The sequence below is a fragment of the Colletotrichum jinshuiense genome, chromosome 8 (genome assembly GCF_051148585.1).
Source record: "Colletotrichum jinshuiense chromosome 8, complete sequence".
Classification (NCBI taxonomy): Eukaryota; Fungi; Ascomycota; class Sordariomycetes; order Glomerellales; family Glomerellaceae; genus Colletotrichum; species Colletotrichum jinshuiense.
Window position 1 is genome coordinate 2,316,225 of NC_139315.1, and position 27,351 is coordinate 2,343,575.

Sequence of the window (27,351 nt, forward strand, 5' to 3'; positions counted from 1 at the left end):
CCCGCTCCCGAAATGTCCGAATGGCATCCACATGTGGGTATGGTGTGCACGGCACTTGCGTCATGGAGGCAATAACAACGGATATAATAGATCGGGGCTTGGCGGCTTCCGCGGATCTTTGATCTAGAACCTTTCTTTCATCTCATTCTCTGGAAGATTTAATAAAAAAAATAAAAAACTCAGTAGATTAGCACCTGCTGATTGGGTTTTGGAACCAAGAAGCTTTTGGGGCAGAGTCTGACACCGAGAAGTCATCCCAAAAGATGGCTACGAGCACCAGTTCGGCACCCGTCTCGGCCGCGACGCGGTTCAGGCAAAGGCTGAAGGAGACGGACGACCTGATCCTCCTGCCGGGCGTCTACGATGGCTTCAGCGCCCGGATAGCGCTGGACGTTGGCTTCGACGGCCTCTACATGGTAAACGCCGCCCCCCGTCCCCCCATACAGCAATATCTATATCGAAGCATTGAACTGACCAGTCGGCCACCCCCCCCCCTCAGACCGGCGCAGGAACCTCGGCCTCGAAACTAGGCCTCCCGGACCTCGGCTACGCAACGCTCAACGACATGCGCGAGCACGCCGAGATGCTCGCGAACCTCGACCTCTCGGTGCCCCTCGTCGCGGACGCCGACACGGGCTACGGCGGGCCCAACATGGTCGCCCGCACCGTCACGCAGTACGCGCGCAGCGGCGTCGCGGGCCTGCACATTGAGGACCAGGTGCAGACGAAGCGCTGCGGACACCTGACGGGCAAGCAGGTCGTCGACGTCGGCACCTTTGCCGCGCGCATCAAGGCCGCGGCCCTGGCCCGCGAGAGGATCGGGTCCGACATCGTCGTGATCGCGAGGACGGACGCCATCCAGACGCACGGCTTCGACGAGGCCGTCGCCCGCCTCAAGGCTGCCGTCGCCGCCGGCGCCGACGTGGCCTTCCTCGAGGGCGTCACCACCGCCGAGGAGGCCAGGGAGGCGTGCAGGGCGCTCGCGCCGACGCCGGTGCTGCTGAACATGGTGGAGCACGGCGCCACGCCGTCGTGGACGGCCGCCGAGGCCAAGGAGCTCGGGTACCGCGTCATGATCGTCCCCTTTGCCGCCATCGCGCCGGCGTACGAGGCCATCCGCGAGTCGCTCGTCAAGCTGAAGGAGACGGGCAGGGTCGGGACCAAGTCGGACTTCTCGCCCAGGAAGCTGTTCAGTATTGTTGGTCTGAAGGAGGCAATGGATTTCGATGCTGCTGCGGGCGGGAGCTCGTATGATCAGGTGTAAGACCGAAGGGGGGTCGACGCCCCCGGCTACCTCCCATGTTGGCCTAGACTCATTAGGGAGGACTAAATAACGACCCGTGAAATGCCATGCCTGAAGTTCCATCCAGTGACAGTAGTCGTTTTAAAGATCATTCTCATTTTGCCCTGAAGGCACACGAGAGTTATATATGGTCAAAGTCTCGTTCAAGGGGGAGCTGGAACATAGTAACAAAATCAAGTCTTTTGTGTTCAAGCTGCTCGCACAACGCGGCCAACGGAATTCCCTATATCGGGCTCCGAGTTCCATTCTTTTCGGCTCACATGCTTGGATATGCTTCCGCTGATGCCTACCAGGCACCGTGTGGTATGCTCGGATCCCGGTCCATCGGTTCATCACTCCCTTTGAGCTTCTGTATGTACTCGCCCGTGCTTTCTAGAGGATCACTGATAAGTGGATGGATGGTGGCGTCACTGCCCAGCCAACGTCGACAATTCATGGAGCTGCTTTCCTCTGCGTCTTTCCAAAAGATGAGAAACCATAAACTGATGGTTGTTTAATAGTGAGATCAGTTAGGGTTGCCACGAAGGGAAGGCAGTCGGCGGGAACGGCAAGCAGGGAGCGGCGTTCCTAGATATCGCCTCACCAATGACGGACGGACGGCCATATAGCGGCTAAATGTATCGAGTCTATTGCCAAAATCTTTCTTACTGGTACAGACCATCACATGCCCCTCACAAGGCACCGAGCTCCTTGAGCTTCGCAACGAGCCCGTTAACGTCCTCGACCTTGCCGCCGCCCTGGCGCTGGGCGGGCTCTGCAAACAACTGTCAGTAACCGCGAGTTTCGAGTGTTCGGAAGCGCATGGCATGCCGATGCGCAGGTAGAAAGCAATCGGGGACAACTCACCGGTAACCTTCAAGACCTTCAACCTCTTCTCGACCCCAATGCCGTAGTCGGCCAGCTTCTTCTTCTCGAGAGGCTTCTTCTTGGCCTTCATGATGTTGGGCAAACTCGCGTATCGCGGCTCGTTCAGTCTCAGATCCGTTGTGATAACGAGCGGCAGCTTCGCCTTGAGCGTCTCGACACCTCCGTCAACCTCGCGCGTCACCTTGACGCTGTCTCCCTCTCCGAACTCGACCACGCTCGCCGATGTCGCCTGCGACCACCCCAAAAGACCGGCGAGCATCTGGCCCGTCTGGTTCGCGTCGTCGTCAATGCTCTGCTTGCCAAGGATGACCAGGTTGGACTTGTGCTCCTGGGCGGCCTTGTGCAGAAGCTTCGCGACGCTCAAGGGCTCGAGGTCGTCGCCGTCCTTGGTCTCGACGTGGATCGCGCGGTCGGCGCCCATCGCCATGGCGGTGCGGAGCACGTCGACGGCCTTGGGGGGGCCCGCGGAAATGACGGTGATGTCCTCGACGCCGCCCGGCGCGCGCTTCTTCTCGCGGATGCGGACCGACTCCTCGACCGAGAGCTCGTCGAAGGGGTTCATCGAGTGCTTGACGCCGGCCGTCTCGACGCCCGTCTGGGCCTTGTTGACTCGGGGCTTGACCTGTTGTTGTTTGCCATCATGTCAGCTTGCTGCGCCGATCACAAGCCAATTTCTCTGCCTCGGGGCCGCCAATTGGGGGCAATGCAAAGCTCTGACGGGAGTGAACGTACGGCATAGTCAATGACCCGCTTGACGGGGACGAGGATTCTCAGGGCGGACATGTTGGCTCTCTGCTTTTCAATGGCCCGAAAGAGAGTTGATGCGTTGGGGCGTGGAGGGGTTCCTGTTTGGGAATTGGGAATTGGAGGGTGGGAGCTCGAGTTCTCAAAGTCAGGTCCCGTGTCGTCACTGGGGAAAATGGAACCTCTGTGCACAGTAGCGATACCGGCTAACCTCGGGTCACCGCCCCACCTAGCCCTTTTCGGTCACTCAAAAAGAGAGATGCCGACTTGCGCAACATATTCCCGGTGTTGGACGTGCCGGTTGGCGGTTGAAGGCGTCTCAATCCCAATGAACCCTCTGTTTCTGATGCTCGCTCTCGGGTCTCAGGGTAAGTGCAAGGCATGCAAGCATCGCCGCTTTCTCGCCCGTCTTCCGTGGCGGTATGCGCCGGCGATTTATGTTTCCAAACATGGTGATGTTGCAGCTCAAATTGATATTCTACGATGATGTGCCGGCCAGCCAAAGCATGACAACCGCTCAATAAACACACCCTTTCCCTGGTCACCAGAAACGCCCGCACTCACCAGTCATCCCACCCATCGTTTTCCTTCTTCGTCGCAGGCGCCGCAGCTCCACCCGTCTTGCTGCTGCCCTTGCCCATGGCGGACGTACCGATGGAGCTGCTGCTGTTACCCTGCCTCTGGTCCGCAAGGTTGCTAAAGCTGTCCCAAAAGTCCTTCTTGCTCTCGTCCAGCGGCACTTGCTTGTACCCAGCGTGGCCGGCCCCGCCATTGCCGGGCCCGCCCTCGACGAATCGGTTGAAGCCGTCCTGGGCGTTGCGGGCGCCCTGCTGCGCGACGCGGCCGACCTGGCCCGCTGCTACCTGCGCTTGCTTCGCAAAATCGGATTCCGCCAGCTACGGGGGGCGACGGATTAGTCCTGGATTCTTCGTCCTGGCCGGTGCAGGAGGGGAGAGTGTGGCAGCAGTAGAAGGATCACCCACCTGTTTCGCTGTGGGCTGAATGTAGCCATCGTTGACCGTCTTGGCCGTCTTGGAAACGGTGCTTGTGAACCAGCCGAAGCCCTTGGTCAGAGCGGCCACCGGGTCCTTTTGCAGCTCGTCGACGGTCGGGATGCCGCCGTCCTTCTTCTCGGGCATAGGGCTGCTGCCGAAGCCTGCGTATTTGCCTCCCTGGCTGGGCGGCAGACCGTCGGGCCGTGAGGCGTTCTCGGCGCCGAGTTTGGAGAAGTACTTGTCGTCAACCTTGACCTTCCCGCCGGGGCTGGCCGAGCGGCTGTTGGTGCCGCTCAGCGGCGTGTTCGTCCGGCTAGCAGGCTTCGCCGCGGGCGCCGGCGCGGGCTTCTTCTCCCCCGGGACGTACTCCTTGCCCTCAACCTTGGCCGAGAGCCTCTCCTTCCACTCCTCGCCCACCTCGCCGCTGTATCGCTCCGCGATGGTTGCGTCATCCCAAGTGATGCCTCTCATCTTTGTGTCCTCGTGCTGCTCGAAGAAGTTGTGCCAGTTCTCGTTGCCGCCCAGGCGCATCCGCTCAATCTCGACCTGCTTGAATGCGTCCATCGAAATACTGCGCACGAAGGAGATGTGCACGCCGAGGCCTCGGTGAACCCCGGCGCATGACAGGCAGATGAAGATGCCAAACTTGGGGGACGCCCACTGCGGAGATGGTGCGTTGCAATCGCAGCAGACGTTGTTCTTGGCCTCCTTTTGGATCGCGGCCAGCTGTGCAAACGGAGGTCAGCGGAAAGCCGCGCGGTCGCAACGAGGCTTATGACGTCCGGGAAGACTCACCTTGGCGCGTGTCTCGGGATCAACCTCCCACATGGCCTTGGAAGCCATTGTGGGAAGCGTTCAGAAAGGGTAATGAACGGAAAACGTGTGGTGACGGAAGGCGGGTTGAGGCACGTTGGATGTTTGTCGCAGCGAGGAATTGTGGAGGGGCTTTCGGGATGCCGATAAGGGGTTGCTGCTACAGACCAGGGTATGAGGGAGTCTGGGCGATTGGCCCTGTTCTTAATTTACTGCGTAGCGTCTTCGACCTGCTCGGGCCAGGGTGACACGCGAGTTGTCAGGTCACTTTGCTCGCACATACACTGGTCTATGCAACGCAATGCGGGCTATCATTAAGAAAGACCTCGGGCGTGGCGTCTTTGTTGAAAGAATTGACGGAAAAAACAAAACCACAGTGCAAGGTCGCCGGGCAGGGCCGCAAGACAGGGGACAACAATACCATGGGGTACTGCTGGAGACTCGACAGGTCAAAAAAGGTCCAGACTGCGTTCTGGGACACTTGGCTTTTGGGGCTGGCTGACGCCACCAATGGCAATTCTCGAAACGCAGACAAGCGCCACTGAAACAGACGCCCATTTCGACGCCTAAACAATAGAAGTGCAAGGCTCAAGGCACCTTGTCGGCATAGAGACATCCTGCAGAGCGCTATCCAAAACTCCAGACAAACTGGAACTACATCACATAACTTTATTCACCATTTGCAATGACACACTCAAGTCTCTCTTTTTTTTTTCTTTTTTTCTTTTTTTTGGTATTGCACCGCCGTTCATTTTAACTGCAAAGAGCTACCCGATTTTCTTCGTTTTGCGCCAAACTTTTCCTCTTCCTCCCAACCCGCCTCGAGCCAAAGCTAATGTACAACCCAGGACAGGGTGACGGAGAAAATGGAGGTAGGTAACAAGTACAGGGAGAGGTGGCCGGTAAGATCATGTGTATTAGTTTAGTGATGATGGCAGCGCTGCACATCCTTGTCTGGCCTATCTAACGAGAACGAGTCTGGTCAGAAAGCAGACGTAGATGTAGTGGCCACCTGTGTAAGGGGCACTTCCAAAAAGTTGAAATCGTCGTAACAGGTACCGCATCATAAAGCTCGTAAAGGCAGCGCCTCTGAGGGTTGTCTCAGAGACACATTGCCGGGGCTGTAGGTTATTTGCCTACATTTAAGAGGCGGTGGTGGTGGCGGGAGCGGCGGGGGTGGCGGCCGCAGGAGCAGGGGCAGGGGCGGCAGCGGCATCCTCCTGGGTGCCGTTGGCCTTGGTCTCCTCCTCCTTGGGGGCGTTGGCCTCCTCGTCGGTCTTGTCAGGGCTGTCGATAGCGACCTTGACAGCGATCTCACGACCCTCAATCTCCTTTCCGTTCATCTCGGAGACAGCCTTCTGCTGGAGCTCCTCGGAGGCGAGGGTGACGAAGCCGAAGCCACGGCCCTTGCGGGGCTCGCCGCGGGCCTGGAGCTTCTTGATCATGAAGCGGGGGATGGGGCGCAGGGCGATCTTGGCAGAAGAAGGCTCGTAGGCGGCAAAGAGCTCCTTAAGCTGTTGGGGTGTGTCAGCAAGCCATCAAGGAACACGATTTTTAACATGGAGCTAACCTTCTCCTCGGTCAGGTCGTAAGGCAGGTTGGCGACCATGACCTTGGTCTTGGAGGCAATGCCATCGGCGGGGGGGCCACGCTCGCGGCGCTCACGGGGAGCACGGGCCTGGCCGGGCTTCTCGGTCTTGTCGGCGCCAGTGGTGTCCTGGTTGGTGGCGTCGGTCAGAGGCAGAACCTCAGAGGTAGCCGGGGCGCCAGCAGGAACCTCGGCGGCAGCACCCTCGACGGTACCGTCCTCCTATACAAATGTCAGTAATGATACTATGACCGTGTATCTCGGCATGACTCACGGCGCGGCCACCACGGGCACCACGACCACCACGGCCACGGCCACGACCGCGTCCACGGCCGGACGCGCGGCGGCGGTTACCCTCGCCGGCACCCTCTCCGTTGGCACCCTCGGTCTTCTCTCCAGCGGGCTCAGGCTTGCGGGCAAGCTGAACGGAAACCTTACGCTCCAGAATCTCCTTGCCGGAAAGCTCAGAGATGGCGCGCTCGGCCTCGGTGGGGGTGGAGAGGTCGACGAAGGCGTAGCCAACAGGTCGGTCGGTGCGAGGGTTCTTGGGAATGGAGACGGACTCGCTGTGGGAAAAGGCGGGTCAGTATGAGCTGGCATGCGTGACGCAAGTGGGTGGAAATTTGCGGGGCTGGTGAGGGAGGAGAGGCCACGCTGCAACATCGTGACAACCGGTCGAGGCGGTCTAGGCAGCAGCAAGGGCCGCGACGGCACCATGCAAGACCTAAAGTCGATGCAGTGTAGCTCTCAGGTGAAAGGGGGAGAGCGGGCAGGCAACGACATGATGCCACAAGCTATCCCGCGAGAGAACACATGTGGAGACATGTGCTCTAGGGAAGGTGCAGCCCCCAGATGGAGCTTCCAGCAGGATGCCGGGCCACAATGGGGGCGATGATTGACGAAGAAAGCCGTGCGACTTACACAAGGTAACCCTTGAAGAACTCCTTCAACTCCCCCTCAGTTGTCGCGTAGGCCAGGTTGCCGATGTAGAGACGGCGTCCCTCAGCAGCGCTGGCGAGGACGGCATCGTTGTTGGCGGCAGGCTTGTCGGCGGCCTTGTCGGAGATAGTGGCATTGCTCAGAGCATTGGTAACGTCATTGACGGCTTCGGAAACCTTCTCGATGGCAGCAGACATTTTGGCGGTATTGGTCTGGATGGAGATGGAGGTGGTGGTTGGCTGCGTTTCGGTGAAGTGCGTGATAACAGATGACGTGCGAACTTGGACCCGGTGACAGGAACGAAGATTCGGTTGAGGAAGAATGGAAGTTCGTGGGAAGTTGAACTCTGAAACAATGAGGGGGGAATTTTCTCAGGGTAGCTTGGTGCCCTAGAAAGCTTGAAAAAGGTAGACAGACGACGTTGCGTTGCGCGGTGACACAGGATCTTGAAGTTGTGATGTGGAGGGAAAGGGGAGAGGAAAGGGATGGTCAAGCCGCGACCTGAAATACAAATATTTTTTTTCTGGTGAGCAGGGGGGAACGACGGACGAGGGTAAGCGAGCGCAAACCCACTGAACAGCAGGAGCGGCCCACGTCCTGGGTACCTTGGGATGGCAGAGCGGACTGCTGGGCCTGCTGTGGCGGTGCGGGCAGACGAGGGTGTTAGTGGGTACTTGCCTATTATGTCTGCAGCAGCCAGGCAGGGGTTGGGCGAAGGAGAAGGGGAAGGCACGAATGGACATGGCAGCAGCCCAGCAAGCTCTCCACGCCCTCACCAGATGACGAAATGGCCCTCTTGTTCTGTCGTGATTACGATATAGTTATCAACAGAATGACGGCATGTGGTTTCCCACTGTCTACCTCCTGCTGGAAGGAAAGTTTTATTGCGGCGTCGATGCCTTCGAATTCCGGTATCGAGCTGGGAAGAACTTGTAGTTGGGTGTTGATGGTGCTGTCCTCCTGCCATTTATCGCTGAGCAAAATCCCCCGACGCAGAACGAGGCAGGCAAGACCATTTCGGGAAGAAAAGCGGTCTAGCCACTGGTTGAGAGAGAGAAGGTACGTAGTAGCATGGGGAGGCGAGGTGGTGGAACACTAGAGAAGGACCCACGCGATAGTGTTGGACATGACAGGTACATGGCTGAGCAGCCACAGAGCACGGGCTCCAGTGACGGGACGATGGCACCCCTGCAAAAACAAGCAGCTTCTGCATTCCTTCTTTTCAACGTCAACTGATTTTACATGCGGCGACCTGGCCAAACGTGTCCACGACTCATAGCCATATGAATGGATGCAGATGTGCTTGATCAATACCATCGACGATCAACATGCAACTCATTCGAGAAGAAATCCGTATGATCTGCCTAGGCGGTGACAATGGCACGAACCTATCAGGGGAACGGTATGACTCTTCCCCCGCAAATTGGTTGAGATGGGATCCCGGCCAAGCCAGCTTCGACCCAGTGTCCACCCGCTGATGCGATGTGCGTAGTCGTGGAGCCACTGAGAACCGAAATGCGCCAGACATCTCGGCACCTCTTGCCTCACACAGATACATGACAGTGCCGACAGCCTAAAAAGCAAATGAATTTTACACGCATCAGAAGAATGTTTCCATCCTCTCTTCCACCTGCCCGTTGTTGGCATTCTCCTTGTCTTCTGCTTCCCTGTCTCTCTGCTACTTGTCTGTATAACGTAGGAGAAATACATTAGGGATGAGGAGAAGGAAGCCGACGAGAGCTGTTACCACCTTGGGCTGGGTTTGGTTTCCTCAGCGCTGCCGAGCGAGTGCATGCTAAATGTGGCTTGCCCGTGCTTGCCGTGGCCACTCATGCTGATTGGATGGATGGATGCCTTAACGTCGACTTCGGCAAGAGTTGTAATTAACAATCGATCGCGGTTTCCCGGGGACCCGCTTGTTAACAGCTGTGGAGAGGCATGCTGCGGCGCCCGTCTCTTCCGCTTTTGCTGTTGTGACGACCACCTTTTGTGGTAGCTAGGCTCATGGAAGCAGGTGATCGCGACCTCATCTGATCTCGATGTGGAAGTAGCCTACCTCCCTTGATGACTTCGGCAATCTTCGTCTCGGAAGTCGGTTCTAGACTCTCTCAGGAAAGCCTATACATCACTTTTCTCAGTAGCATCCACTACCGGCCACATATCCCGGAGTTTCTTGTCCAAGAAGCGGCGAGGAACTTCCAGTCTTCCACGAGATGGCTGGAGTATTCGATGGCGGTCAATTAGCGTGCTCTCCGTGCAACAAGCGAATTCCTCTCCTGCTGCAGCTGGTTCCCCTTGCCAACTCTCACGACGCCCGCTCATCGTCACCTCCTCGTCGCTGTTGGTCGACGAGACATGCACCGGAGATTTAAACTCAAGGGCCCACCATAGTCGACAGCTCCCGCCGTACGTCTGTCGATCGAGTTAGGTCTTACTTAGTCTACCCTATTCCGCCTCACCTTGCCTTATCTCAGCTAGAACAGGCACCGGTACGAACAAATTTCTTGGGCCGCCTGCCTCGTGCAGTAGTAGCCTGCCGAACTACGTTGTCTGTTCTGCCGCAGCAAGACTAAAGCACATGAGACATCTGCCAGTGCGACAGCACATCGACGGTTCACGTCAAGCTACGGCAAGGCGAAGCTGCATGCGCGCACTAGGACGGCTGGTCCGGCCGAGCGTCGAAGTGGCTCGGGCGGATGCCAATTCAGGACCCGTCTCCCGTCCCCGGTCGACAACGTCCTCCCGTATCTATGGGACCGCGGAGAGCTGCTTTGGCGTCCGAAATTGGACCAGAATGTAACAATTTCCCACGGCCCACTGGATTTCGCGGAGCGCATAAAGACTTTGGGGAGGGGCCCCTGGCAGGCCACGCTAAGCTTCCAGGGGTCTCGACGGTGCCATGCAGGGGGATACAGTGCAAAAAAGGGAAGAGGGCAGAAATTTCCCCCCTTCTCCCGGCTTCTTTCATCAGCCATGCGCCCTCATGTCCGATGTTCGTGTCGAAAGGAGGCATATCGGTATGGTTGGTACCAATCAATCAGGGGATGTTTATCGCGACTATTGATCCACCGGCAATCTCCCAGTATTGTGGCTGCGGCGCAAAGGCACTTTGAGCTGCAGAACGGATGCCATTCGGGCATCGTATTCGCGAAACCCATTTAAACCCTCAGAAGGTGACCTGTTCTGTCGAGACCATGTCGGCTTCCAGGAGCGGTGGAGAGAAGAAGCATGAACGGCACACTGGACGTGAGGCAACGACCTGAGTCGGGAAGCTTTCCCTGACTTCTTCGCCCTACCTGTCCTTACGCAGCAAGGTGCCTCTAGTTTCTCCACAGGAGCTTCTGCCAAACGGGGCGCCGTCGCTCGCCTTGCCTCAAGGGTGACACTGGCGCCGCCCTCCCGTGCCCGCGGTGGTCCCAGCCCAGCCCGCCCAGCCGTTATCTTGCATGCGAGGCCCAGCGCGCTGCATCTTGGGGCTGCTCAACCCACACCATTGGCAATTGCCGCTCTAAACCCAAGAAGATTAGTGACCAAGCCCCGGCAGTTGGCCCTGTGTCTCTGATCGCTACGTCTGCTCGGCCAGACCTGTGGCGCAAGCTGATCTCACCCGGATCTCGGGAGTTATCCATGCTTGTGGCTGAATGCCACACAAACTACCTTGCAATATCTCGTTCCACGTACAATGGGTGACCGGCTTCCCATGACATCTTGAGATGCGCGGCTCGGCCTATGCTTTAAAAATCTGTTGTTTTGTTTCTGCTTGCCCAAGGGGGTTTCTTTTTGCAACCACCTCTTTAGCTCGCAGCTCACATGTCAGTATGGACGACGGCACGTGATCCCCGCCGAGGGCACATGCATTTCGGCGCCTCAGCAATCACAAATGGCTCCCGTAGCTCCGATGCCGCTTGGGAGGCGAAGAAAAAACATGTCTGAAGAAGCTGCAGGTCCACGCTAACAAACCCCGGAGCCTCATTTACTAGAGTCACCGGGACACTCGACTCTGGCCGTCGTTACAAGCAACCACAAAGTGCCCCCTCCTTGCTTTACCCCTCTTTTTGCACTCGGCTTCGCTGGGGTCTCTGAAAAAGCTGCCTCGTCACTATTGGAGTTCAAATCTCTCAAGGAAAAATGTCAGCCAACGTGACCGGGCCCGAGCCGGCGCGAGTGGCCGAGCTGCCCGGCCGGTCCATGCTGATCCTATACGGCTCGGAGACCGGGAACAGTCAGGACATTGCCGAAGAAATAGGTCGAAATGCTCAGCGTCTGCACTTCAAAACCAAGGTTGACGAGATGAATGGGGTTCAACTAGTAAGTTGTATTTGTTCGTGCATGGCTTTTTCTTCATTATTGGCGTTTTCTCGTCTGTCTCACGTCAGTTACTTTTGACGGGCCGGTGAGAGCCTGTACTTGTAGAATTGGCAGAGGGAACCGGAATTGGAGCCAGCTCTTCACCCCGGGTAGTGTTGACTTTGTTACTTCGCAGAGCATGCTGCTGCAGTACTCGCTGGTCGTCTTCGTCATATCGACAACGGGCCAGGGAGACATGCCTCGCAACTCGGTCGCCTTTTGGAAGAGCCTCTTGCGGAAGAAGCTGCCGCCGCGTTGTCTTGGTGCCGTCAAGTTTACGACTTTTGGGCTGGGCGATAGCATGTACATCAAGTGTGTTAACTCTCCACCCTCTCCACGACCTGGATCTTCTATGCTTCGGGAGAACGCCGCGGTAATGTCTTGTCATACGGTCGAGGATTAACCATACGAGCAGGTTCAACTGGGCCGCGAGGAAGCTGCACAAGCGGCTGGGACAACTGGGCGCCGTGGAGTTTTACCCTCGAGGGGAGGCCGACGAGCAGGACTCAGATGGGTAAGTTTCTAATTTCTCGCTGGCCTCGATCATGGCTTGTCTCTATGTCTGCCCCCCATATCCCAACCCATCGTTGTGTCACTGCTGTTCGCAGATACTTGTTGCGCCGCTCTGTTTGATCCCTTCCATGCCTCGCGTCACCATACCTCCCGTATATTTGCTTCAAAACCCACTGACTGGGTTTTCTTTTTCTTTCTTCTTTGATGGCAAGATGGACATAGTTGTCTGGAGTTTCAGGGTTGTGAGGCTTGCGCACCCTCTTACAGCATCACATTGGTGGTGTTCAGCCCAGACAGGGTTACAACCATCTTGTTAGCAAGACTCGACTTCTGCACAATCGCAGATTCGTTGATTCAAGGATGCCTTTTTAGTCGTGCAAACATTTGTTGCAGTCTCAAACTGTTTCCGTTCCAGCGGCGCTGTTCGTCGGGCCAACTTCGTGTTAGAACAGCACACAAGTGTGGTATTGCTCTCTCTCATAACCGGCGCTGCATATTGACGAATGGTTTAGATACACACCCATTCGACGAAAGCTGCTAACTATTTGTCAGCGTGGATGAAAGATATATGCCTTGGGCCGCAGACTTACGCAAGAGACTGCTTGAGCTGTACCCCCTCCCGGAAGGACTTTCCCCTATTCCAGACGACGCTCTTCTGCCTCCGAGATACAGTATCGCGCTAGCCACACGCTCCGATACACTCCAAACCCAAAATCAAGACCATGACCCAGAAGGTATCACGAACGGTCACGCCAGCGAACCCCAGGCCCAAGCGGCTCAACCCGGAGACGTCTCCTACGGTAACCCAGACACGACAACCTCAGTCGAGGACTTAATCCAGAAAACAAATTCAATCACCATCGCTGAGGCTCCTTCGGGGATAGTCGATCCCGAAACTCTGTCGCAAACGACACCCGACGCCGACCAGCCGCCAGCAACTCTACTTAGCATCCCCGGCGGCCACAACGCCTCGCTCGAGCTGAACCAGCGCGTGACACCAACAACTCACTTCCAAGACGTCCGTCTCATCCGCCTCACTCTTGACCCGACCCCCGACGGACCGCCCGCGATAAATCCCTTCGACAGCCTAACAATCTACCCCAAGAACTTCCCCCAAGACGTCCAGAAGCTCATAGACCTCATGCAATGGGGGCCCGTGGCAGATCGCCCCCTTTCTTTCTCTAGCCCTTCCGGCACCGACCTCCCCCGCGGGCTCTACGTCGACCCGCAGACCCCGACAACCCTCCGCGACCTCCTCACACACAACCTCGACTTCACTTGTATACCCCGCCGCAGCTTCCTCAAGGAAATGTTCTACTTCTCCGACGACGAGTACCACAAGCTGCGCCTCCTCGAGTTCACCATGCGCGAGTACACGGACGAGTTCTTCGACTACACCACCCGGCCCCGCCGCACCATCCTCGAGGTCCTCGAGGAGTTTACCTCCGTCCGCATCCCCCTGAGCCGCGTGCTGGACATGTTCCCCGTCATGCGCGGCCGCGACTTCAGCATCGCCAGCGTAAGCCGCCACAGCGCCCCTCCCGCCCATGATTCCTCGAATCCTACCGCGGCGGCGACGACGACGACGGCAACGAGCATAACCCTCCTCATAGCCCTCGTGAAATACAAGACCATCCTCCGCAAGATCCGCCAGGGCCTCTGCTCGCGCTACCTCGAGTCCCTGTCCCGCCCTGGGGTCCCGCTCCGCGTCACCCTGAACCGCAGTTCCGCCTCCCTCCACGGGCCCGTCCACGCCCGCCGCCCGCTCTGCGCCGTCGCAACCGGCACGGGCGTCGCCCCCCTCCGCCTCTTCGTCGAGGAGCGCTTTTCCCACCTCGCCTCGGGCGTGGACGTCGGCGACACGGCTGTCTTCTTCGGCAACCGCGGCCGCGACGCCGACTTCCACTTCAAGGACGTCTGGGAGGACATCAAGGCCAAACGGGCCGCCGCCGTTACCACCACCACCACCACTGCCACAGGAGAAGCGGAAGGGGGAAATACTTCTCCGGGTCCCGGGGCCGGGGCCGGGATCGGATTCGAAGTCTACACGGCCTTCTCCCGCGACAAGTCGGCGCCGCGCGAATACGTCCAGGACGTCATCCGCAAGCACCCGGCCGCGGTCCGCGCCATGGTCGCCTCGGACGCCATCTTCGTCGTCTGCGGCGGCAGCCTCAAGATGTCGCGCGCCGTCAAGGAGGCCGTCAAGGACTGCCTGCGGGAGGACGCCGCGGCGTACCCGGACGACGAGGCCGTGGAGGCCGCGTTTGGGAAGCTGACCTGGTGGGAGGAGATTTGGTAACCGAGGGAAGGGGTGGTAGGGGCCTTTACGACGGTTGCTTCGCCGCGGAGATACCATGGTGTCGATGACGACCGTGGCGCCGACGACGATGATGAGGGCCGCGGGATGGTGGCCGTCACGGTGAGGAGGGGTTTTTAGCTGGATTGGATTGGGTTGCTTTGCCCCAAGGGCATCATGCATATGAAGAAAGGGGAGTCGCTCAAGACAGGTAGACTTAGAATAGAGGATCGGTTGGTCCAAAATGCACACACGACTATGAACCATACATTACTTCCATTGCCATTCCGGGATGAGAAGGAAGGAGCAAGCCTTCGAAAACACCCTCCCTACCGCCTCACACAAAACACGGGGGACACTTGCGCTCTCTTCTCTGTGTTGGAAAGGGTTTCTTTTTAATCTTTGCTCTAGAGTATTCGGGACCTAAGTCTCGACTACAGACGTCGTGGGAACATGTGAAACCTGATCGTACTTCCATCCGAGGAGTCGAGTCTGCTGGCCTCGAAAAACGACCGCCACCACCACCCTCCGCTCCCGATTTTCCCTTACTACAGCAGTGCTCTAAGCTCTTATTTGGGTCGGGGCTGTCTCTGCGTTTCTGTTTCGATCCAAGGGTATGTATGTGTCCTCGTGAAATAGAAAGAAAGGGAAAAAAAGAAAGGAAAAATACAGAAATCTGTTTACAAACATCCAACACCCCGTTTTCTTACGGGGGGTAGTCCCATAACGCCGATATGTTCGTTGATATTCCCATGCTGGGCCCGGTTGCCCAAAAACTCCGTCGCTTGGTGCGATGTAATCCTGCAGGATTTGAAATGGAAAAAAAGTAAAAGGACGATAAAACAATGTGCTGTCCGCTTTTTTTGTTTTGGCGTGGCCGGGCATTATAAACGATAATGGCAAGCCGTATGCCTATAATCCGAAGAACGACGTGGTCATCGTTAATGCTCCCAACTGTAGCGCCGCTCCGCCATCTGCGGAATGTGGATGAATTCCGAACCGTCGAGGCGCTGCTGGCTTCGTAAAGCATCCTCCTCCGCCATGTCCCGACTCCTGTTCTCTGTACGGCCCAGTTGTCTCGTAAACTCTTGGGCCATCAGCTCCGCCTCAAACTCGGTCCAGTTGCTTCCCAAGGTGTCGGTCGAAAGTCTCCTCCCATCAATGATCTCGGGAACAGCATGGTTGCTCCTCCGACGGCACGCTAGTGGAGGGGGAATAGCTTCGGGTCCTGGTGGGGAGATGTTCTCAGGCAAAGGTCCCAGGCAGACCACGTTGGATGGGTCGATTAGTGTTCTCTGGTGGGTCGACGGGGGGAGAAGGGGTAGCGGAATAGACGACGCGATGTCTGAAAGGCTCGAACGTCTTCTGACGAAAGCCTCGCTCTCTGGTGACACGGGCCGAGGCAAAGTATGCCCGGAGTTGCTTACTGAGAAGGTCGGCGATGCCCATGACGGCCCTTCCGTCAAGGGTGATGGGAGATCCAACATTCGATTGGTCCATTCGCCCCCGCGCGGGCTCATTGGGGACGGCAATGATCCGCGGTTCGACGACGAGTTGTCGCAAACTGTAGGGGACGATGGAGATGATGTAGATGCCATGGATGACGCCGCCGACTCGAAATCTTCTGGTCTGGGCGTCGCCGCCGGACTCATGTACGGTATTGGCTTCTCCACGGGTGGGAAGTCTGCTGGGTTCTCGGCCGGGGAATACGCCGGTACAGGGTCCTGGAGAGGGACTTCCGCCTGCTCTCTCGACATCTGGTATGTGGCCACGGGTTGCGTCTCGCCCACCCTGAATTCCGTGTGTTCATGAACCGACTTACCCTCGTCCCCGTCTAGCTCAACCGGGACTACTGGGGTCGGCAGTTCGTATACAGCGTGGTTTGCATCAGCCGCCACCTCCACAGGCTGGGAAGTGCTTCCCATGACCTCTTGTGCCGAACCTCTTCTGGGCCTCTTCTTGCCTAATATCCTGGTGAAAATCTTGGACATGGGGCTCTTGGAGGGTTCTGGCATAATCGAGGAGGCCGCGTCCTTCCCATCTTCCAGCGACCTGTTGGATGTCCTGGTTCTCTTGCGACGGCGATTGCAGTACCACAGGGCGAGCAAACCTAGGCAAGCAGAGGCCACACCCGCCGCGATGCCGGCCTTTTGTACCGCTGTGAGGCCACCCTGAGACCCTGACTTGGCAGGTGGCGGGAAAGGGCTGTTACTCGGCTGCACGATACTCTTCACTTGTAATGACTTCAGCGGTTCGTCTGGGAAAAGGGCCTGGTGGAGATAGAAAACGCCCGTGTCGTACTTGGTAATCAAGTACGCTTCCTGAAGAAATGATCTTCCAATAATGAACGCGTTCGTCAGGTTGGATGCTCGCCGAAGTGGAAAGTAGGGCACGGCAGGGTCGCCATACTTGATGGTCTCGGTTTGGAACGGATATCGCAGAACCTGCGCAAACGCCGCCGCAGTGATTGTTATGTTGACGACGCCGGGGGCTTGAAGTGGATGGCCAAAGTCGTCGGTGTTGTAGCGGCTACTGAAGGAGAAGGTGAAGGAGTAGGATGACGAGCCGGCTTTAAACTCGGCGTACTGATCGTTGTTGACAGTGTAAAGGTCGAAGGTGCTGTTGTAGGTCAAGTTAAGGGCCTCTGCAAACTGGTCACAAATGGCGTCCGGCAGCCAGAGGTAGGGAGTCGAGCTATCAATAACGGCGCTGAAAGAGGTGGACATGTTGGACAGGATTCTTGTTTTGGAGTCCCAACCACCGGGCAACGCCTTATCCTGTCCAACATTTACTTCAATGCCACGAACCAGCGCACGAGGCAGCCCATCATTTGGATCCAAAGAAAAATCGATGTTGTGTGGCACGAAGCGGCTTGCATCATATCCTCCCAGCGTTACGGAGCACGGCGTGCCAGAGGTGCCCTCTGCGAAGTATTAGACCAGGTATGGCATGAACAGACGCTTCCACTTACTGTAATAAGCCCCAGCGGTGTAGCCGAAGCTGTAACTCGGGATCCATCCGTAATTCTTGACCGCTTGGGTTAGGGGCGATTCGGCAACTTTGTTGCCAAAGCTGCCCTTGGTGATACCGAGTCCGAGAAATCCGAGGTAGTAATCGGTACTGTTGACCGACGCAGTGACGATGTTGTCCATGCTCATTTCATCCCCCGTCAAAAGCGTGGTTGAAAGCGTGTCCAGCCCATAATCCCCGTTTCCTCCGTAACCAAGATAATCAAGGCCAAGTTGCCATGCACCCAACGGGCTCCATGATGAAGAGTCGGCAATGGTAAACACGTTTCCTCTGGCGGTGTTGCAGAGAGGTTCCTCTAAAGCATATGTCAGCCAAGAGTGTTCGGGCCAGATTCGCTGTCCGGCTTATAAAAGCGAAAAGATCGTGATCAAACAACTTACTTGCAAGGCAGCCGCCAGACCCAACGACCCAAAATTCGGACAGCGACGTGCTCACGAGAACGTCGACGGACTGCATACGCGTGCCGACCTGGAACTTGACTGCTGACCAGTTTCCATCGACACCGTACCTTGAAGCAGTTAGTATTCATAGGGCATGCCCGGCATGCTTGTTTGAACATACCAATCGTCCGAAGGAGTGAGTGCCACGGCGGATTGACGCTGCCCGCAGACAATGCCAGCGAGCACCGTTGCGACGAGGATGATCGGCAACATGTCGTCAAGTAGGGGCTGAACCTGACCGGTGGTTCATTCAAGGTGCGCCGAGTCACCAAGGCGTTTTTGTGATCTGCCAGGGCGTCCCGTAGGGAAGGCTGTTGGTACGAAGAGGCGTCTCCATCAACCATAAGCTATTGTCAACCCGTCCAAGGATCGCGCTTCACAGTAGCCGAGATCATGCCTTTTACCCCAGGAAGACCAGAGCGAAGGAAGCCGTCGAATAAGTGGTAAACAGCCGCAAAGAGCGGAAAGATGGAGGTGAGGGGGGGAAGAAGTGCAATTGAGCACCGCGGAATGATCAACAGGAAAAACTGACTTCTGCCATTGAATTGAGTGGGTGGCAGCCAGCCCAAGACAGTGTCTCCATGGCCATCCAGACAAGGACGTACCAGGCCCAACCGACTTGAACAAGGGCTGTGCCGCAACAAGCAAGGGAAGCCTGGATTGCTCATTGGCACGATGGGGTGTGAGACAAGGATTAGGCCACCGTCCTGCACCGGTCTGGTGGTCCCGTCGTTCTTGGGAAAGCTGGGGGCCAGGGTACAACGCTGCCGCACCCCTGTCACCTTATCGACACACAGTGCTTTTGCCTGCTTCTGGATAGGTGCGGCGGAGCGTGACAAGCCTCCCTTCTCAACATGGCTGCCGTCGCCGTCCCCGTCGCTCCCTCGCGCCTCATCGACAACCATGTGCCCGCCCCACATAAGATCGAGGCACTGCAGGAAATGGATCCGACGGTGCTTGGACGGATAGAGACGTCGTGGCCGTTGTGTGCCAACATGGTCGTGGTAGGCAGTGCCTTGTGCCAGCAACCCCGGAGAGAGCTATATGGGCACGGGACAAAGTGGAAAGAGGCCCATCTGTGGGCGGGAGGATTGGCATTAGACGCGGCGGCAGAATAGGAGCGCGGGCACTCGTTTGTAGATTCTAGGGGGCCGTGACAACCGTTTGCATTTCGAGTTGGTGTGCCTCTTGTCCGTTTGCGACGAGAGGGGTCTTGGCGACATGAGGATCACCGATCGAGCGTGTGGCCTTTCTTTAAGGTTTGGCGGTGTCTGTAGCGGGACGCTCAGCTGGTAGCCACGCAGCTTACGCCGGTCTTAAAGGCTATCTATCATTCATGGCCGGCCGCCATCGAAGATTCCATGAGGTGAGATACGTCAAAGTGTCAGGAACACGCTAGGCGGGCCGCGCTTGGACTATCCAACGACTGAGCCGCCATTGTCCGTATTGGTGCCCGCGATGCCCACGGCGCCCACGGCGCCCCTCGAAATGCGACGAAGCAAGAACGGACGGGACGGCCGACAACATTGCAAGCCATGGCAGGCGAGGCGCCGAGTAGTTTGACGGACTGAAAGCCCGAAGACGACGGAGGCTGCGTCGCGTCGCCAAGTACTCTGAATGTAGACGTCTAATTACTTGCAACGTTGCAGTTTGTCAAGTCTGGAGGCAATAGACACCATGCATGTTGTTAACTACAGCATCGGCGAGGAGAGGCAGTGTGTCAGCGGGATGGCTTCTCTGGATGAAGTCGCCGAGAGTCGCCGGAAAAAGCATTTTGCCGGTCCAGCCAGCTCCATGTTTCCATCTTGGGAAGGGAAAGTTTGCTAGTTGATTGCTGGAGCTGGTCATGGGATGTCTTTGCGGATTGTTCCCTGTCTGGCTCATCTCGCCAAGGTTGCAGAGGCGAGGTAATCTACCCAAGGCGACCAGGAATGCATCTGGTGGTTGAAGCCATGGAAGCCCCAGAGCTTTCTCACCGGAAAGCAGTCCGGTCCCATAGGCCCATGAGCGAGAAGGCGGATTAGGTAACGGAGAGCACGGAAAGTTCCACGGAAGGATCCAAGATGACTCGGAATGGCTGGGAGTTGGCGGAGAGGAACAAACGGATCTGCCCAAGCAGATGGCATGCATGCTATGCTCGCTCGGCGCTCCATGTACCGTTTGTTGTAGGGGAGGGGGAGGGGACGGGGAGTTCGGCTAAACCGAAAGTTGCTCATTACAGCGCACAGCGTGGTGGTGCTCTGTACGGATACACTAACTCATCTGCCACGGCTGCATTGATTGGGCCGAATCCCCTTCTCCGGCTACTTCCTCCTCCTCATTCATGCCCGTCATCATTCCGCCCGCCCTATGCTGTCTCTGGCTCGCCCAAAAGCAAGACCGGGCACACTACAGTTGGCTTCCGCGAATGACAGCGCAGGTGGAGACGTGTCGGATGCAACTAAATCTTTCCCCCGAGGCCCCGACCGATCTGACCTCGAGGTTGGACATACCTATGCAGAACGCGACCGCGACCGCGGCCACGGCCACGGCCACACGGTGTAGCAACCCATGCATATCACAGTCCCGCAACCAACGGATGGATGGTCCTCGACCCCAATGTGACGTGGGCCACTGGATCCATCTTCACACTTCACCTCAATTAACTGCTCCCTGCGCCTTCATCGCCAACCACCCGCTCCACAGCCGAACGAGAATCTTGCACCTTAGCACGCCAGTTGCACTTCCCCCGCCTGGATGGAAATGCCCCTCTCTCTCTCTGGTGCTTTCCGACCTCGGTGGCCTGTCTTGTTCTCTGCCTTTTCACAGCAGTAGCACTTCCTACCCTGCATCTCTTGCGTCTCTCTTGTGCTTCTGGGCGAACGAAACGCTCTTCGGTATGCGTCCTCGGGCTTGCCAGCTTTCCCTCTCAAATATGGGTGACTGCCAAGAACAGTATCATGGACCAGGACGGTGCCGGGGGTGCCTGAACCTTCCATTGGGAAGTCAGCTGCTTCGGGACTCGACTGTCAATGACCAATAAATAAATAAATAAAACCCCGAGCTACAATAACACCGATGGCCGACGAACCCAAAAGCACGCAGAGCAGAAGAAACGTCGACGAAACAGAGTATTCCTTCTCGTTCACTGAGCTTCATCAATCTGATACATCTCACCAGCCTGGCCAGGCGCAACAATCGTATAAATGACATGCACAGCCCAGCGACTCGGACGGCACTAACAAGACACTAGGAGAAAGGGAGTTGTAAAAAAGAAGAAATCATTTGCTAGTTGTTTTGCTTGGTTTGACCCCGCTGCCGGCGAGACCCACGATCACAATTGCACTTTTTTCGACTTGTAAGCAGAGGGGACACTCCCCAGCTCAACTGCATCACCCAGTCGGCGCAAGACACAATCAGAGACGTCGCAACAGGTGCTGGAAGTGACCAGCCTACGGGTTACTTGGTATAACAATGACTCGTACCCTTGGACCCGTTGACATTGCCGCAATACCACTCGCTGTAAGAATGCTCAGTGCCAGGTTGCTGGAAAAGCATGTCGCAACGCTGTGACTTGGCAATTTGTCAGTTGCCACGAGAGGCCTTGGCTGATGGCGTCTCAGTGATGCCGCGTAACAACAACAGGGGCAGAATTGGTTTTCTAGAGATAAACCACAACACAAGACTGGGCGTCTTTTGGTTCGGATATCACGGCGCCATGGGCTGATGTCGGTCATCGCCGCACCTGCCATAATCGGGTCGGAAATGGCGAAAAGCTTCTTGACTCCTTGACGCCCGCCTCCTTCCCCAACCAACCCCACGCGCACCGGTACGCTAAACACTGACGCCGACTGCGGACGGCTTGCTCGTCACACTGCAAAAAGATTCGAACGGCATTCATCCAATCTCTCAGCAAATGCCGGGCGGAGAAAACACGCTAGGCCCGTCCTGGCCGACCTGGGTCGACCCTGTTCACCTGCAAGTCTGCACTCCACTGCCTGCATACGATACTACCATGATATGTAGGCCAAGGTCGGTCGACATACGCCCACCTCGGAAATCCTTCCTGGAGTCTGGATCGCTACAGACTGGCGGGGATTCACCGCCATCGCTGCTATATGCAGGGTGAGGTGGCCAGCCCAGCTTGTCAGCGCGCGCACACCATCTTTCAATCAGCCTTATACTGTCGAAATTGCGCGTACGGCAAAGACGGTGGTTGTTGGAGACGGCAGTGATTGGCCGAGACCTTTATCTCATACTACCCGTAAGAGGTATGTAACGGAGCACCAAAGGCTGCCCCTGCGCCAGCACAGCATCTGCACGCCAGCAAGCCCAGCGGCTTAGTTGTACCTTCGAACACTAATGGTAAGTGCTCCCGGCTGCTTTCCAAAACGGACGTTCGTCGGTGTCAAACACTTCGCTCCTGTCTGCATGTCATAGACAATCACACTACGTGTCTCTCAACTGAACCTCTCCCCGGACGTACGGCTGTCGCACCCCGTACACAATAGACTTCGGTGAGGCGGGCCACAGGGCAAAATGTCTCAGCAACCCGCACCTCGTCATCGACACCTATCCGATGCTGCCCTCGGAAGATGGATGAAGTGAGGCTAGTTACGAAGACCGAATCCTCTTCCCGAGCTTGACGGCCCAAGTACTAGACCGCAACCGCTCAGAGGACCAGATTTCTCGGTCGACCTGGGGATCGTCCCAGCTGCCTCGTACAGGATGACGGTCGGTGCTCGATTCCATAGACTCTGCAACATTCTACTCGCCATACAGATTGCCAGTCAGTCATGCTCTCCTCCCGAAGGCCGCCTGCTTACTCCCGAAACCATCTGCCATCCAAAGTCCCGGAATCGAGGGCTTCTGACAAAATAAATCTGCCTTGCCTAAGCCTCCCTTCGGGCGTGGGGCTCGATGATCTGAGACACTGACGACAAATCAAAGCGATGTTGGCCGGCCGTCATCGACTAGCGGCGGTAGAGACATTCGGGCCATCCCCCCCTTGCACACCTTCTTCCCCTCCGTCTGGGGGACTGGATTCGAATTGAGATCGCGGCTTGGCACATGCTGTGGCCAAAAGATCGAGCCTGCAAAGACACATGTCGCCGGTACCAGCTAAAGCTCGTATGCCCCTTGCCCTAGAAAGGCAGTTTTGCTGCTTGCATGGTACCACCACGATGATGGACCCGATTCTTGATTGACAGCGGGTCGGCTCAAATGAATCGGCTCATTTACATCAGTGGCACCCCAGGCATCTGGGGCTTTCAACGGCGATGGCGCTAGGAACGGAACTTGGGGGTACCACTCACTGGCGGACTCCCTTGTCCTTCGAAGACAGCAGCAGAGAATATGAACCCTTTCTACGCCCTAGTTGCGGGCGGCGTCTGGCATGCTTGTCCGGTTCTCTTTCCCCATCGCCTGAGACCCTCCATTTTCAACCCATGTCGCAACGAAAGACGCGACTTTTGCGATGAGTTTGGATATTGTAGCAGGCCACCTGGAAGCCGCGAATCGTTGGATGTGGTCGACCTCATCGAGTTTTGAGTTGAATGGCCAAGTGGACCAGGGCGGAGGGAACGCGATTCGAGGCGGCACAGCGACATGAAACTCCTTAAGCTCGCGCTGCTTTGCCCGGCAGCGTTCTCGAACCTGGTTCATGCGACCAGGAATGGTGTGTCATTCCTCTCCAAGCATGTAAACGAGACCTGGGCAAACTGACCGGCATGCAGCGGATCGCATCCCGTACTTCCCGAGACAGGTTGTTGCATTCAATACTACAACAGCGACGGCATCAGCAAGCTCCTCGCCACAGGGTGACCATTCGTCCCCTTCTGTCAACCCAGCGGCGACCAGTCAGCATGCGACCGACCCGGGATCCCAGGTTCCAGGAGATACCCTCTCGGTGACAGGAGGGTCAGGGACAGGCGGCTCATTCTCAACAACATCAGATGAAATCGGTTCGCAGATCTCGAACACTGCAAGCACAGCAAGGCCATCCAACGGCACGTTTCAGTCCACGGTTAACCTCACCACGCCAGAACTGCCAGGCACCTCGTCACGAGCTTTGACGACAACAGTCACTTTTGTGTCGGCGAACGTACCGAGTACCAGTACTTTCTCTCGTATTGGCAATGTGTCGATATCCGCGTTGTCTAGTGGCAACTACAGCAGATTCCCGACGAGCGTGTCCGGCTCCGTTGACGGAAATCAGCAACGTACGTCGACAGTCACTGTTGAATGGCCATCGGAGACTGGAAACTATGAGCCAAACTTTTCCTGCGTCTCAACCTCAGATGGCGCTATACCAACGACGTGGTCCATCGTATACACGTCGACGACGACATTCTTCGGGAACCCCACAGAGTACATCCCACCTCATCCCGAAATCACCATTCCCACCATCTGTGCTTCTGCGGCTTTGGCGACCGTAGGTGAAAAATCGCGCGCGTCAGCTCCTGGTGGTGAGAGCTGTACTTTGATGAAGGGCGTGGAAGTATGCACAGCCCGTATGGCTGTGCCGTCAATCTTGGTTACCATGGTTTCCATGAGTTCAATAAGGATGGGACCAGAAACGACGTATACCTTTGTTACAACGGCCAAGAATCCGTCAGTCGTCTACTCGCCTGTCAGTACGCCAAGATATGGCCAGAGTTCTGAGACGGGACCCCCGCAAGACAAGTACATGTCTGTGAAAGCCGCACCCAACCCCCAGTCCCCCATCAACGATCAAGGGCCACCCGGTTCACCTCCCGCGGCTCGTGAAAGTGCCAAACAGACCCCCACGACAACCTACAAGATTACCGCGGCGCCGACCAAGATAATCATCAATGAACAAACGTTCAGGCAGGATAGTCCTTCCGAGACGAAGGAGGTAACGGTGAGTGGTGTCGAGTTTACGATCAACCCAAGCGAGGTTGTTGGCGGAGGGACCACTGTTGATAGGCCTGGCAATGTTGGTCGAAGCACGATGGTATCCTCTAGCACCGTGGTTGAGGGGTTGCCAGTGGTAATTGCGCCGGCAGGGACCCAAAACGCCGTTGTGATCGGCGGGACAACGTTTGAGGTGCTGGCTACACCCGTCACGGCCGTGGTCCAAAGCCAGACTGTTACAATCCAGCCATCAAGCATCGTTGTCCAGAAACAGACCATTTCGATCAGCCGGGCTTCCCCGATACAGACAGAGATCGTTGTGGCGGGCGGCGAAATGATCACTGCCATCGGTCCATCGGTGGTGGTCATCCGGTCAACAACGTTTACCTATGGGCCGGCTTCATCCACAATCACAGAGACGGTGGGTGACGATACTATTTTAATCGCGCCTTCAGGGGTGGTTGTGCGCGGCATGACTATCGGCGGGCCTACCGCGAAGGCATCCGTCACAGCCTACGAGATCGTAGGCGGTGCAACGGTCACGCAAGTCGGCGCTTCGGTGGTGGTTGTTGACGGCACAAGCTTTACTGTCGGGCCAGGAAAGGGGACGACGACAAAAGTCTTTGGCGGCGAGACCATCACGATTGGCCCATCTGGCGTCGTCATCTCAACGGTCAACCTTCCGTACCCGTTTGGGCCAACGGTGATTACAACAATCGACGTGCCGTCAACGGCACCAACCCCGGCGCCGGCGCCGCCGGCGCCCTCCGAGACGAGGAGCAGCAGTGCAGGTGTCAGGCACGCGAGGAGAACGACAGGGATGCATCTTGAATTTTGCATAGCGATCGGCGTCTGGGTTCTGGGGCTCATGGTTTGAGACACACGAGGGACATGACATGTGCACAATCGTTCACGGTCTTCATTTTTGGCGACACAGGGGTACGGCAAAGGGCAGGCGGTAACACGGATTTGGATTTGGTGCCCTGCGCAGGAGCGGGAAGGGCTGGCTGGCTGGCTGGATCTGGCGGCATTGGAGGCGGCTCATGATGGCGCGATACCCAGGGGGCGGGACACGCGAGACGTGGGGTTTTTTGTTCCAGTGCAACGTCGTCAGCCGTGCTGAATCGTAAATGTAGTATTATTATCATCTTGTAAACATAATTCATGCTGCTAATGGACCTCCAGCAGGGACGAGGCAGCCGCTGCAAGGCACAGCCTCTGCGGCTGCAGACGTCGGTGGATGTCGACGCCGCCCAAAGGGCGCAGAACGATAAATATGACGCACATTCTATCGTCCGATCTGTCAATATCATGGGAGAATGCCATCCTGTAAAAGGGGCGTGGCGGTCGTGATTGGGCTCATGTGTAGTTTGAGGGCCTTGGGGCTGAAAGGCGAGGGTTCAGATGACACACTTGCGCGAGTCGGGGACGTCGGCTCTCGACATGGTGCGAAACTGGCAGCCACCGCGGGGCATCGAGAGGGCGGCGAGGTGCCCACCCCGCCGTGCGAGATTCCCACATGGCCCCTACGTCACGGTTCCCCTGTCTCGGGGAACCGCGACGGTGATTCACATGTTGCCAAAAGTTTTGCTTGGCCCAGCGACCCTTGGCATCGATGGATGAGTGAAATCCCCCCCCCTCCCCTTCCTCCACCAACAACACTCCTTCTCAGCCTTGGGCGTGGAGCCGGACGGGGCGGGCGGCCGAGCACCTGCGTGATATGGAGAGGGATGAGGTTACTATCCCGTGCTCCTGCGCGCGCCGCGGGCGCGCGTTCGCTTGTGGCTGTGGCAGTCCCCCTCCCCGGTCTGCCGTGCGTACGCCGAGGCCGAAACTACGGGACCGTTACCAAGGCCTGCCACCAAGGCCCTGCCAAGCGGGAGGACAGAGAGAGATCCGTCTAGAACATGACGACGGGGTTCAAGATCTATTCACGTCCTGGTTTCGAACCGCCCAAAGTTGAAGAGGGGCGGGGTCGTCGAGGGGAAGGGGGGGCGCCACACACACAATGCAAACAAAGTTCTTGGTTCATGTATATTGGAACAATTCAGCCCTGTTTCCTCTCTGGCGCGGCGCCCACACTATGTGGCGCGAAGCTGGGGATCCGGGGGGCTTCTATTTTCCCGCCCGTCCGTCCCCGTCAACGGATCCCCCTGTTGCTCTGCGAAGGTTCGGGCAGTCTATGGATGAGGCAGCCATTTGGAAACCGCCATGGACCGACGATTGCTGCCGTCATTCGTCGCCAAACGAGGCTGGAGCCGCCGGCAAAACCTTGAGCCCGCCATGTATAGTTTTTTCGAGGAAGGGGGACTACCAGATACAGCTAGAGAGTGTGGTTGATACAGCCGGGCCTACGTCGGCGGTTTCTCCTTGTTTCTCTAACCCCCGATACTAAACGATTTGGATTTCCGTGCCGGGATAGCTTCTTTTCCAAGACAATAATGTCTTGCTTGGGAGAGGGGGGCGGGTCCGACGGTAAGCAAGGCTGCCCGACTTGGTACGCTTCCGAGCTGGCCCACGCCCGCCACTCAAGCCACCCGTGGCACGTACGGGCAGGAGAGGTGATGGAAGAGGAGCCGGGGACGGGGGAATGGATGCTCCGGTTCGGCTTCCCTGGCTGG

The 27,351-nt window shown here is 57.1% G+C and overlaps 7 protein-coding genes across 7 annotated transcripts; 3 read left to right on the top strand and 4 right to left on the bottom strand.

Annotated features, from left to right (window-relative positions):
* Positions 1–263: 263 nt before the first annotated feature.
* On the top strand, positions 264–1,264 carry EsH8_VIII_000633 (Pyruvate/Phosphoenolpyruvate kinase-like domain-containing protein; the record flags this gene model as incomplete). The annotated part of the gene is made up of 2 exons (XM_083269675.1): positions 264–416; positions 500–1,264. 2 exons carry the CDS (start codon positions 264–266, stop codon positions 1,262–1,264), a joined length of 918 nt encoding a protein of 305 aa, XP_083129443.1.
* Positions 1,265–1,974: 710 nt separating this feature from the next.
* On the bottom strand, positions 1,975–2,953 carry EsH8_VIII_000634 (electron transfer flavoprotein subunit beta/FixA family protein; the record flags this gene model as incomplete). Its single annotated transcript, XM_083269676.1, has 3 exons — positions 1,975–2,057; positions 2,150–2,792; positions 2,903–2,953. 3 exons carry the CDS (start codon positions 2,951–2,953, stop codon positions 1,975–1,977), a joined length of 777 nt encoding a protein of 258 aa, XP_083129444.1.
* Positions 2,954–3,474: 521 nt separating this feature from the next.
* Positions 3,475–4,752, bottom strand: EsH8_VIII_000635 (ADP-ribosylation factor GTPase-activating protein; the record flags this gene model as incomplete). Its single annotated transcript, XM_083269677.1, has 3 exons — positions 3,475–3,810; positions 3,898–4,635; positions 4,705–4,752. The coding sequence occupies 3 exons, from the start codon at positions 4,750–4,752 to the stop codon at positions 3,475–3,477; spliced, it is 1,122 nt and encodes a 373-aa protein (XP_083129445.1).
* Positions 4,753–5,864: 1,112 nt separating this feature from the next.
* Positions 5,865–7,446, bottom strand: EsH8_VIII_000636 (RNA recognition motif domain-containing protein; the record flags this gene model as incomplete). Its single annotated transcript, XM_083269678.1, has 4 exons — positions 5,865–6,236; positions 6,293–6,532; positions 6,585–6,876; positions 7,232–7,446. The coding sequence occupies 4 exons, from the start codon at positions 7,444–7,446 to the stop codon at positions 5,865–5,867; spliced, it is 1,119 nt and encodes a 372-aa protein (XP_083129446.1).
* Positions 7,447–11,377: 3,931 nt separating this feature from the next.
* Positions 11,378–14,408, top strand: EsH8_VIII_000637 (NAPDH-dependent diflavin reductase; the record flags this gene model as incomplete). The annotated part of the gene is made up of 4 exons (XM_083269679.1): positions 11,378–11,557; positions 11,733–11,908; positions 12,012–12,110; positions 12,662–14,408. The coding sequence occupies 4 exons, from the start codon at positions 11,378–11,380 to the stop codon at positions 14,406–14,408; spliced, it is 2,202 nt and encodes a 733-aa protein (XP_083129447.1).
* Positions 14,409–15,346: 938 nt separating this feature from the next.
* Positions 15,347–18,088, bottom strand: EsH8_VIII_000638 (aspartic peptidase domain-containing protein; the record flags this gene model as incomplete). The annotated part of the gene is made up of 4 exons (XM_083269680.1): positions 15,347–17,328; positions 17,377–17,730; positions 17,816–17,943; positions 17,997–18,088. 4 exons carry the CDS (start codon positions 18,086–18,088, stop codon positions 15,347–15,349), a joined length of 2,556 nt encoding a protein of 851 aa, XP_083129448.1.
* A 5,373-nt stretch (positions 18,089–23,461) lies between these two features.
* Positions 23,462–25,607, top strand: EsH8_VIII_000639 (uncharacterized protein; the record flags this gene model as incomplete). Its single annotated transcript, XM_083269681.1, has 2 exons — positions 23,462–23,531; positions 23,590–25,607. The coding sequence occupies 2 exons, from the start codon at positions 23,462–23,464 to the stop codon at positions 25,605–25,607; spliced, it is 2,088 nt and encodes a 695-aa protein (XP_083129449.1).
* Positions 25,608–27,351: the final 1,744 nt, after the last annotated feature.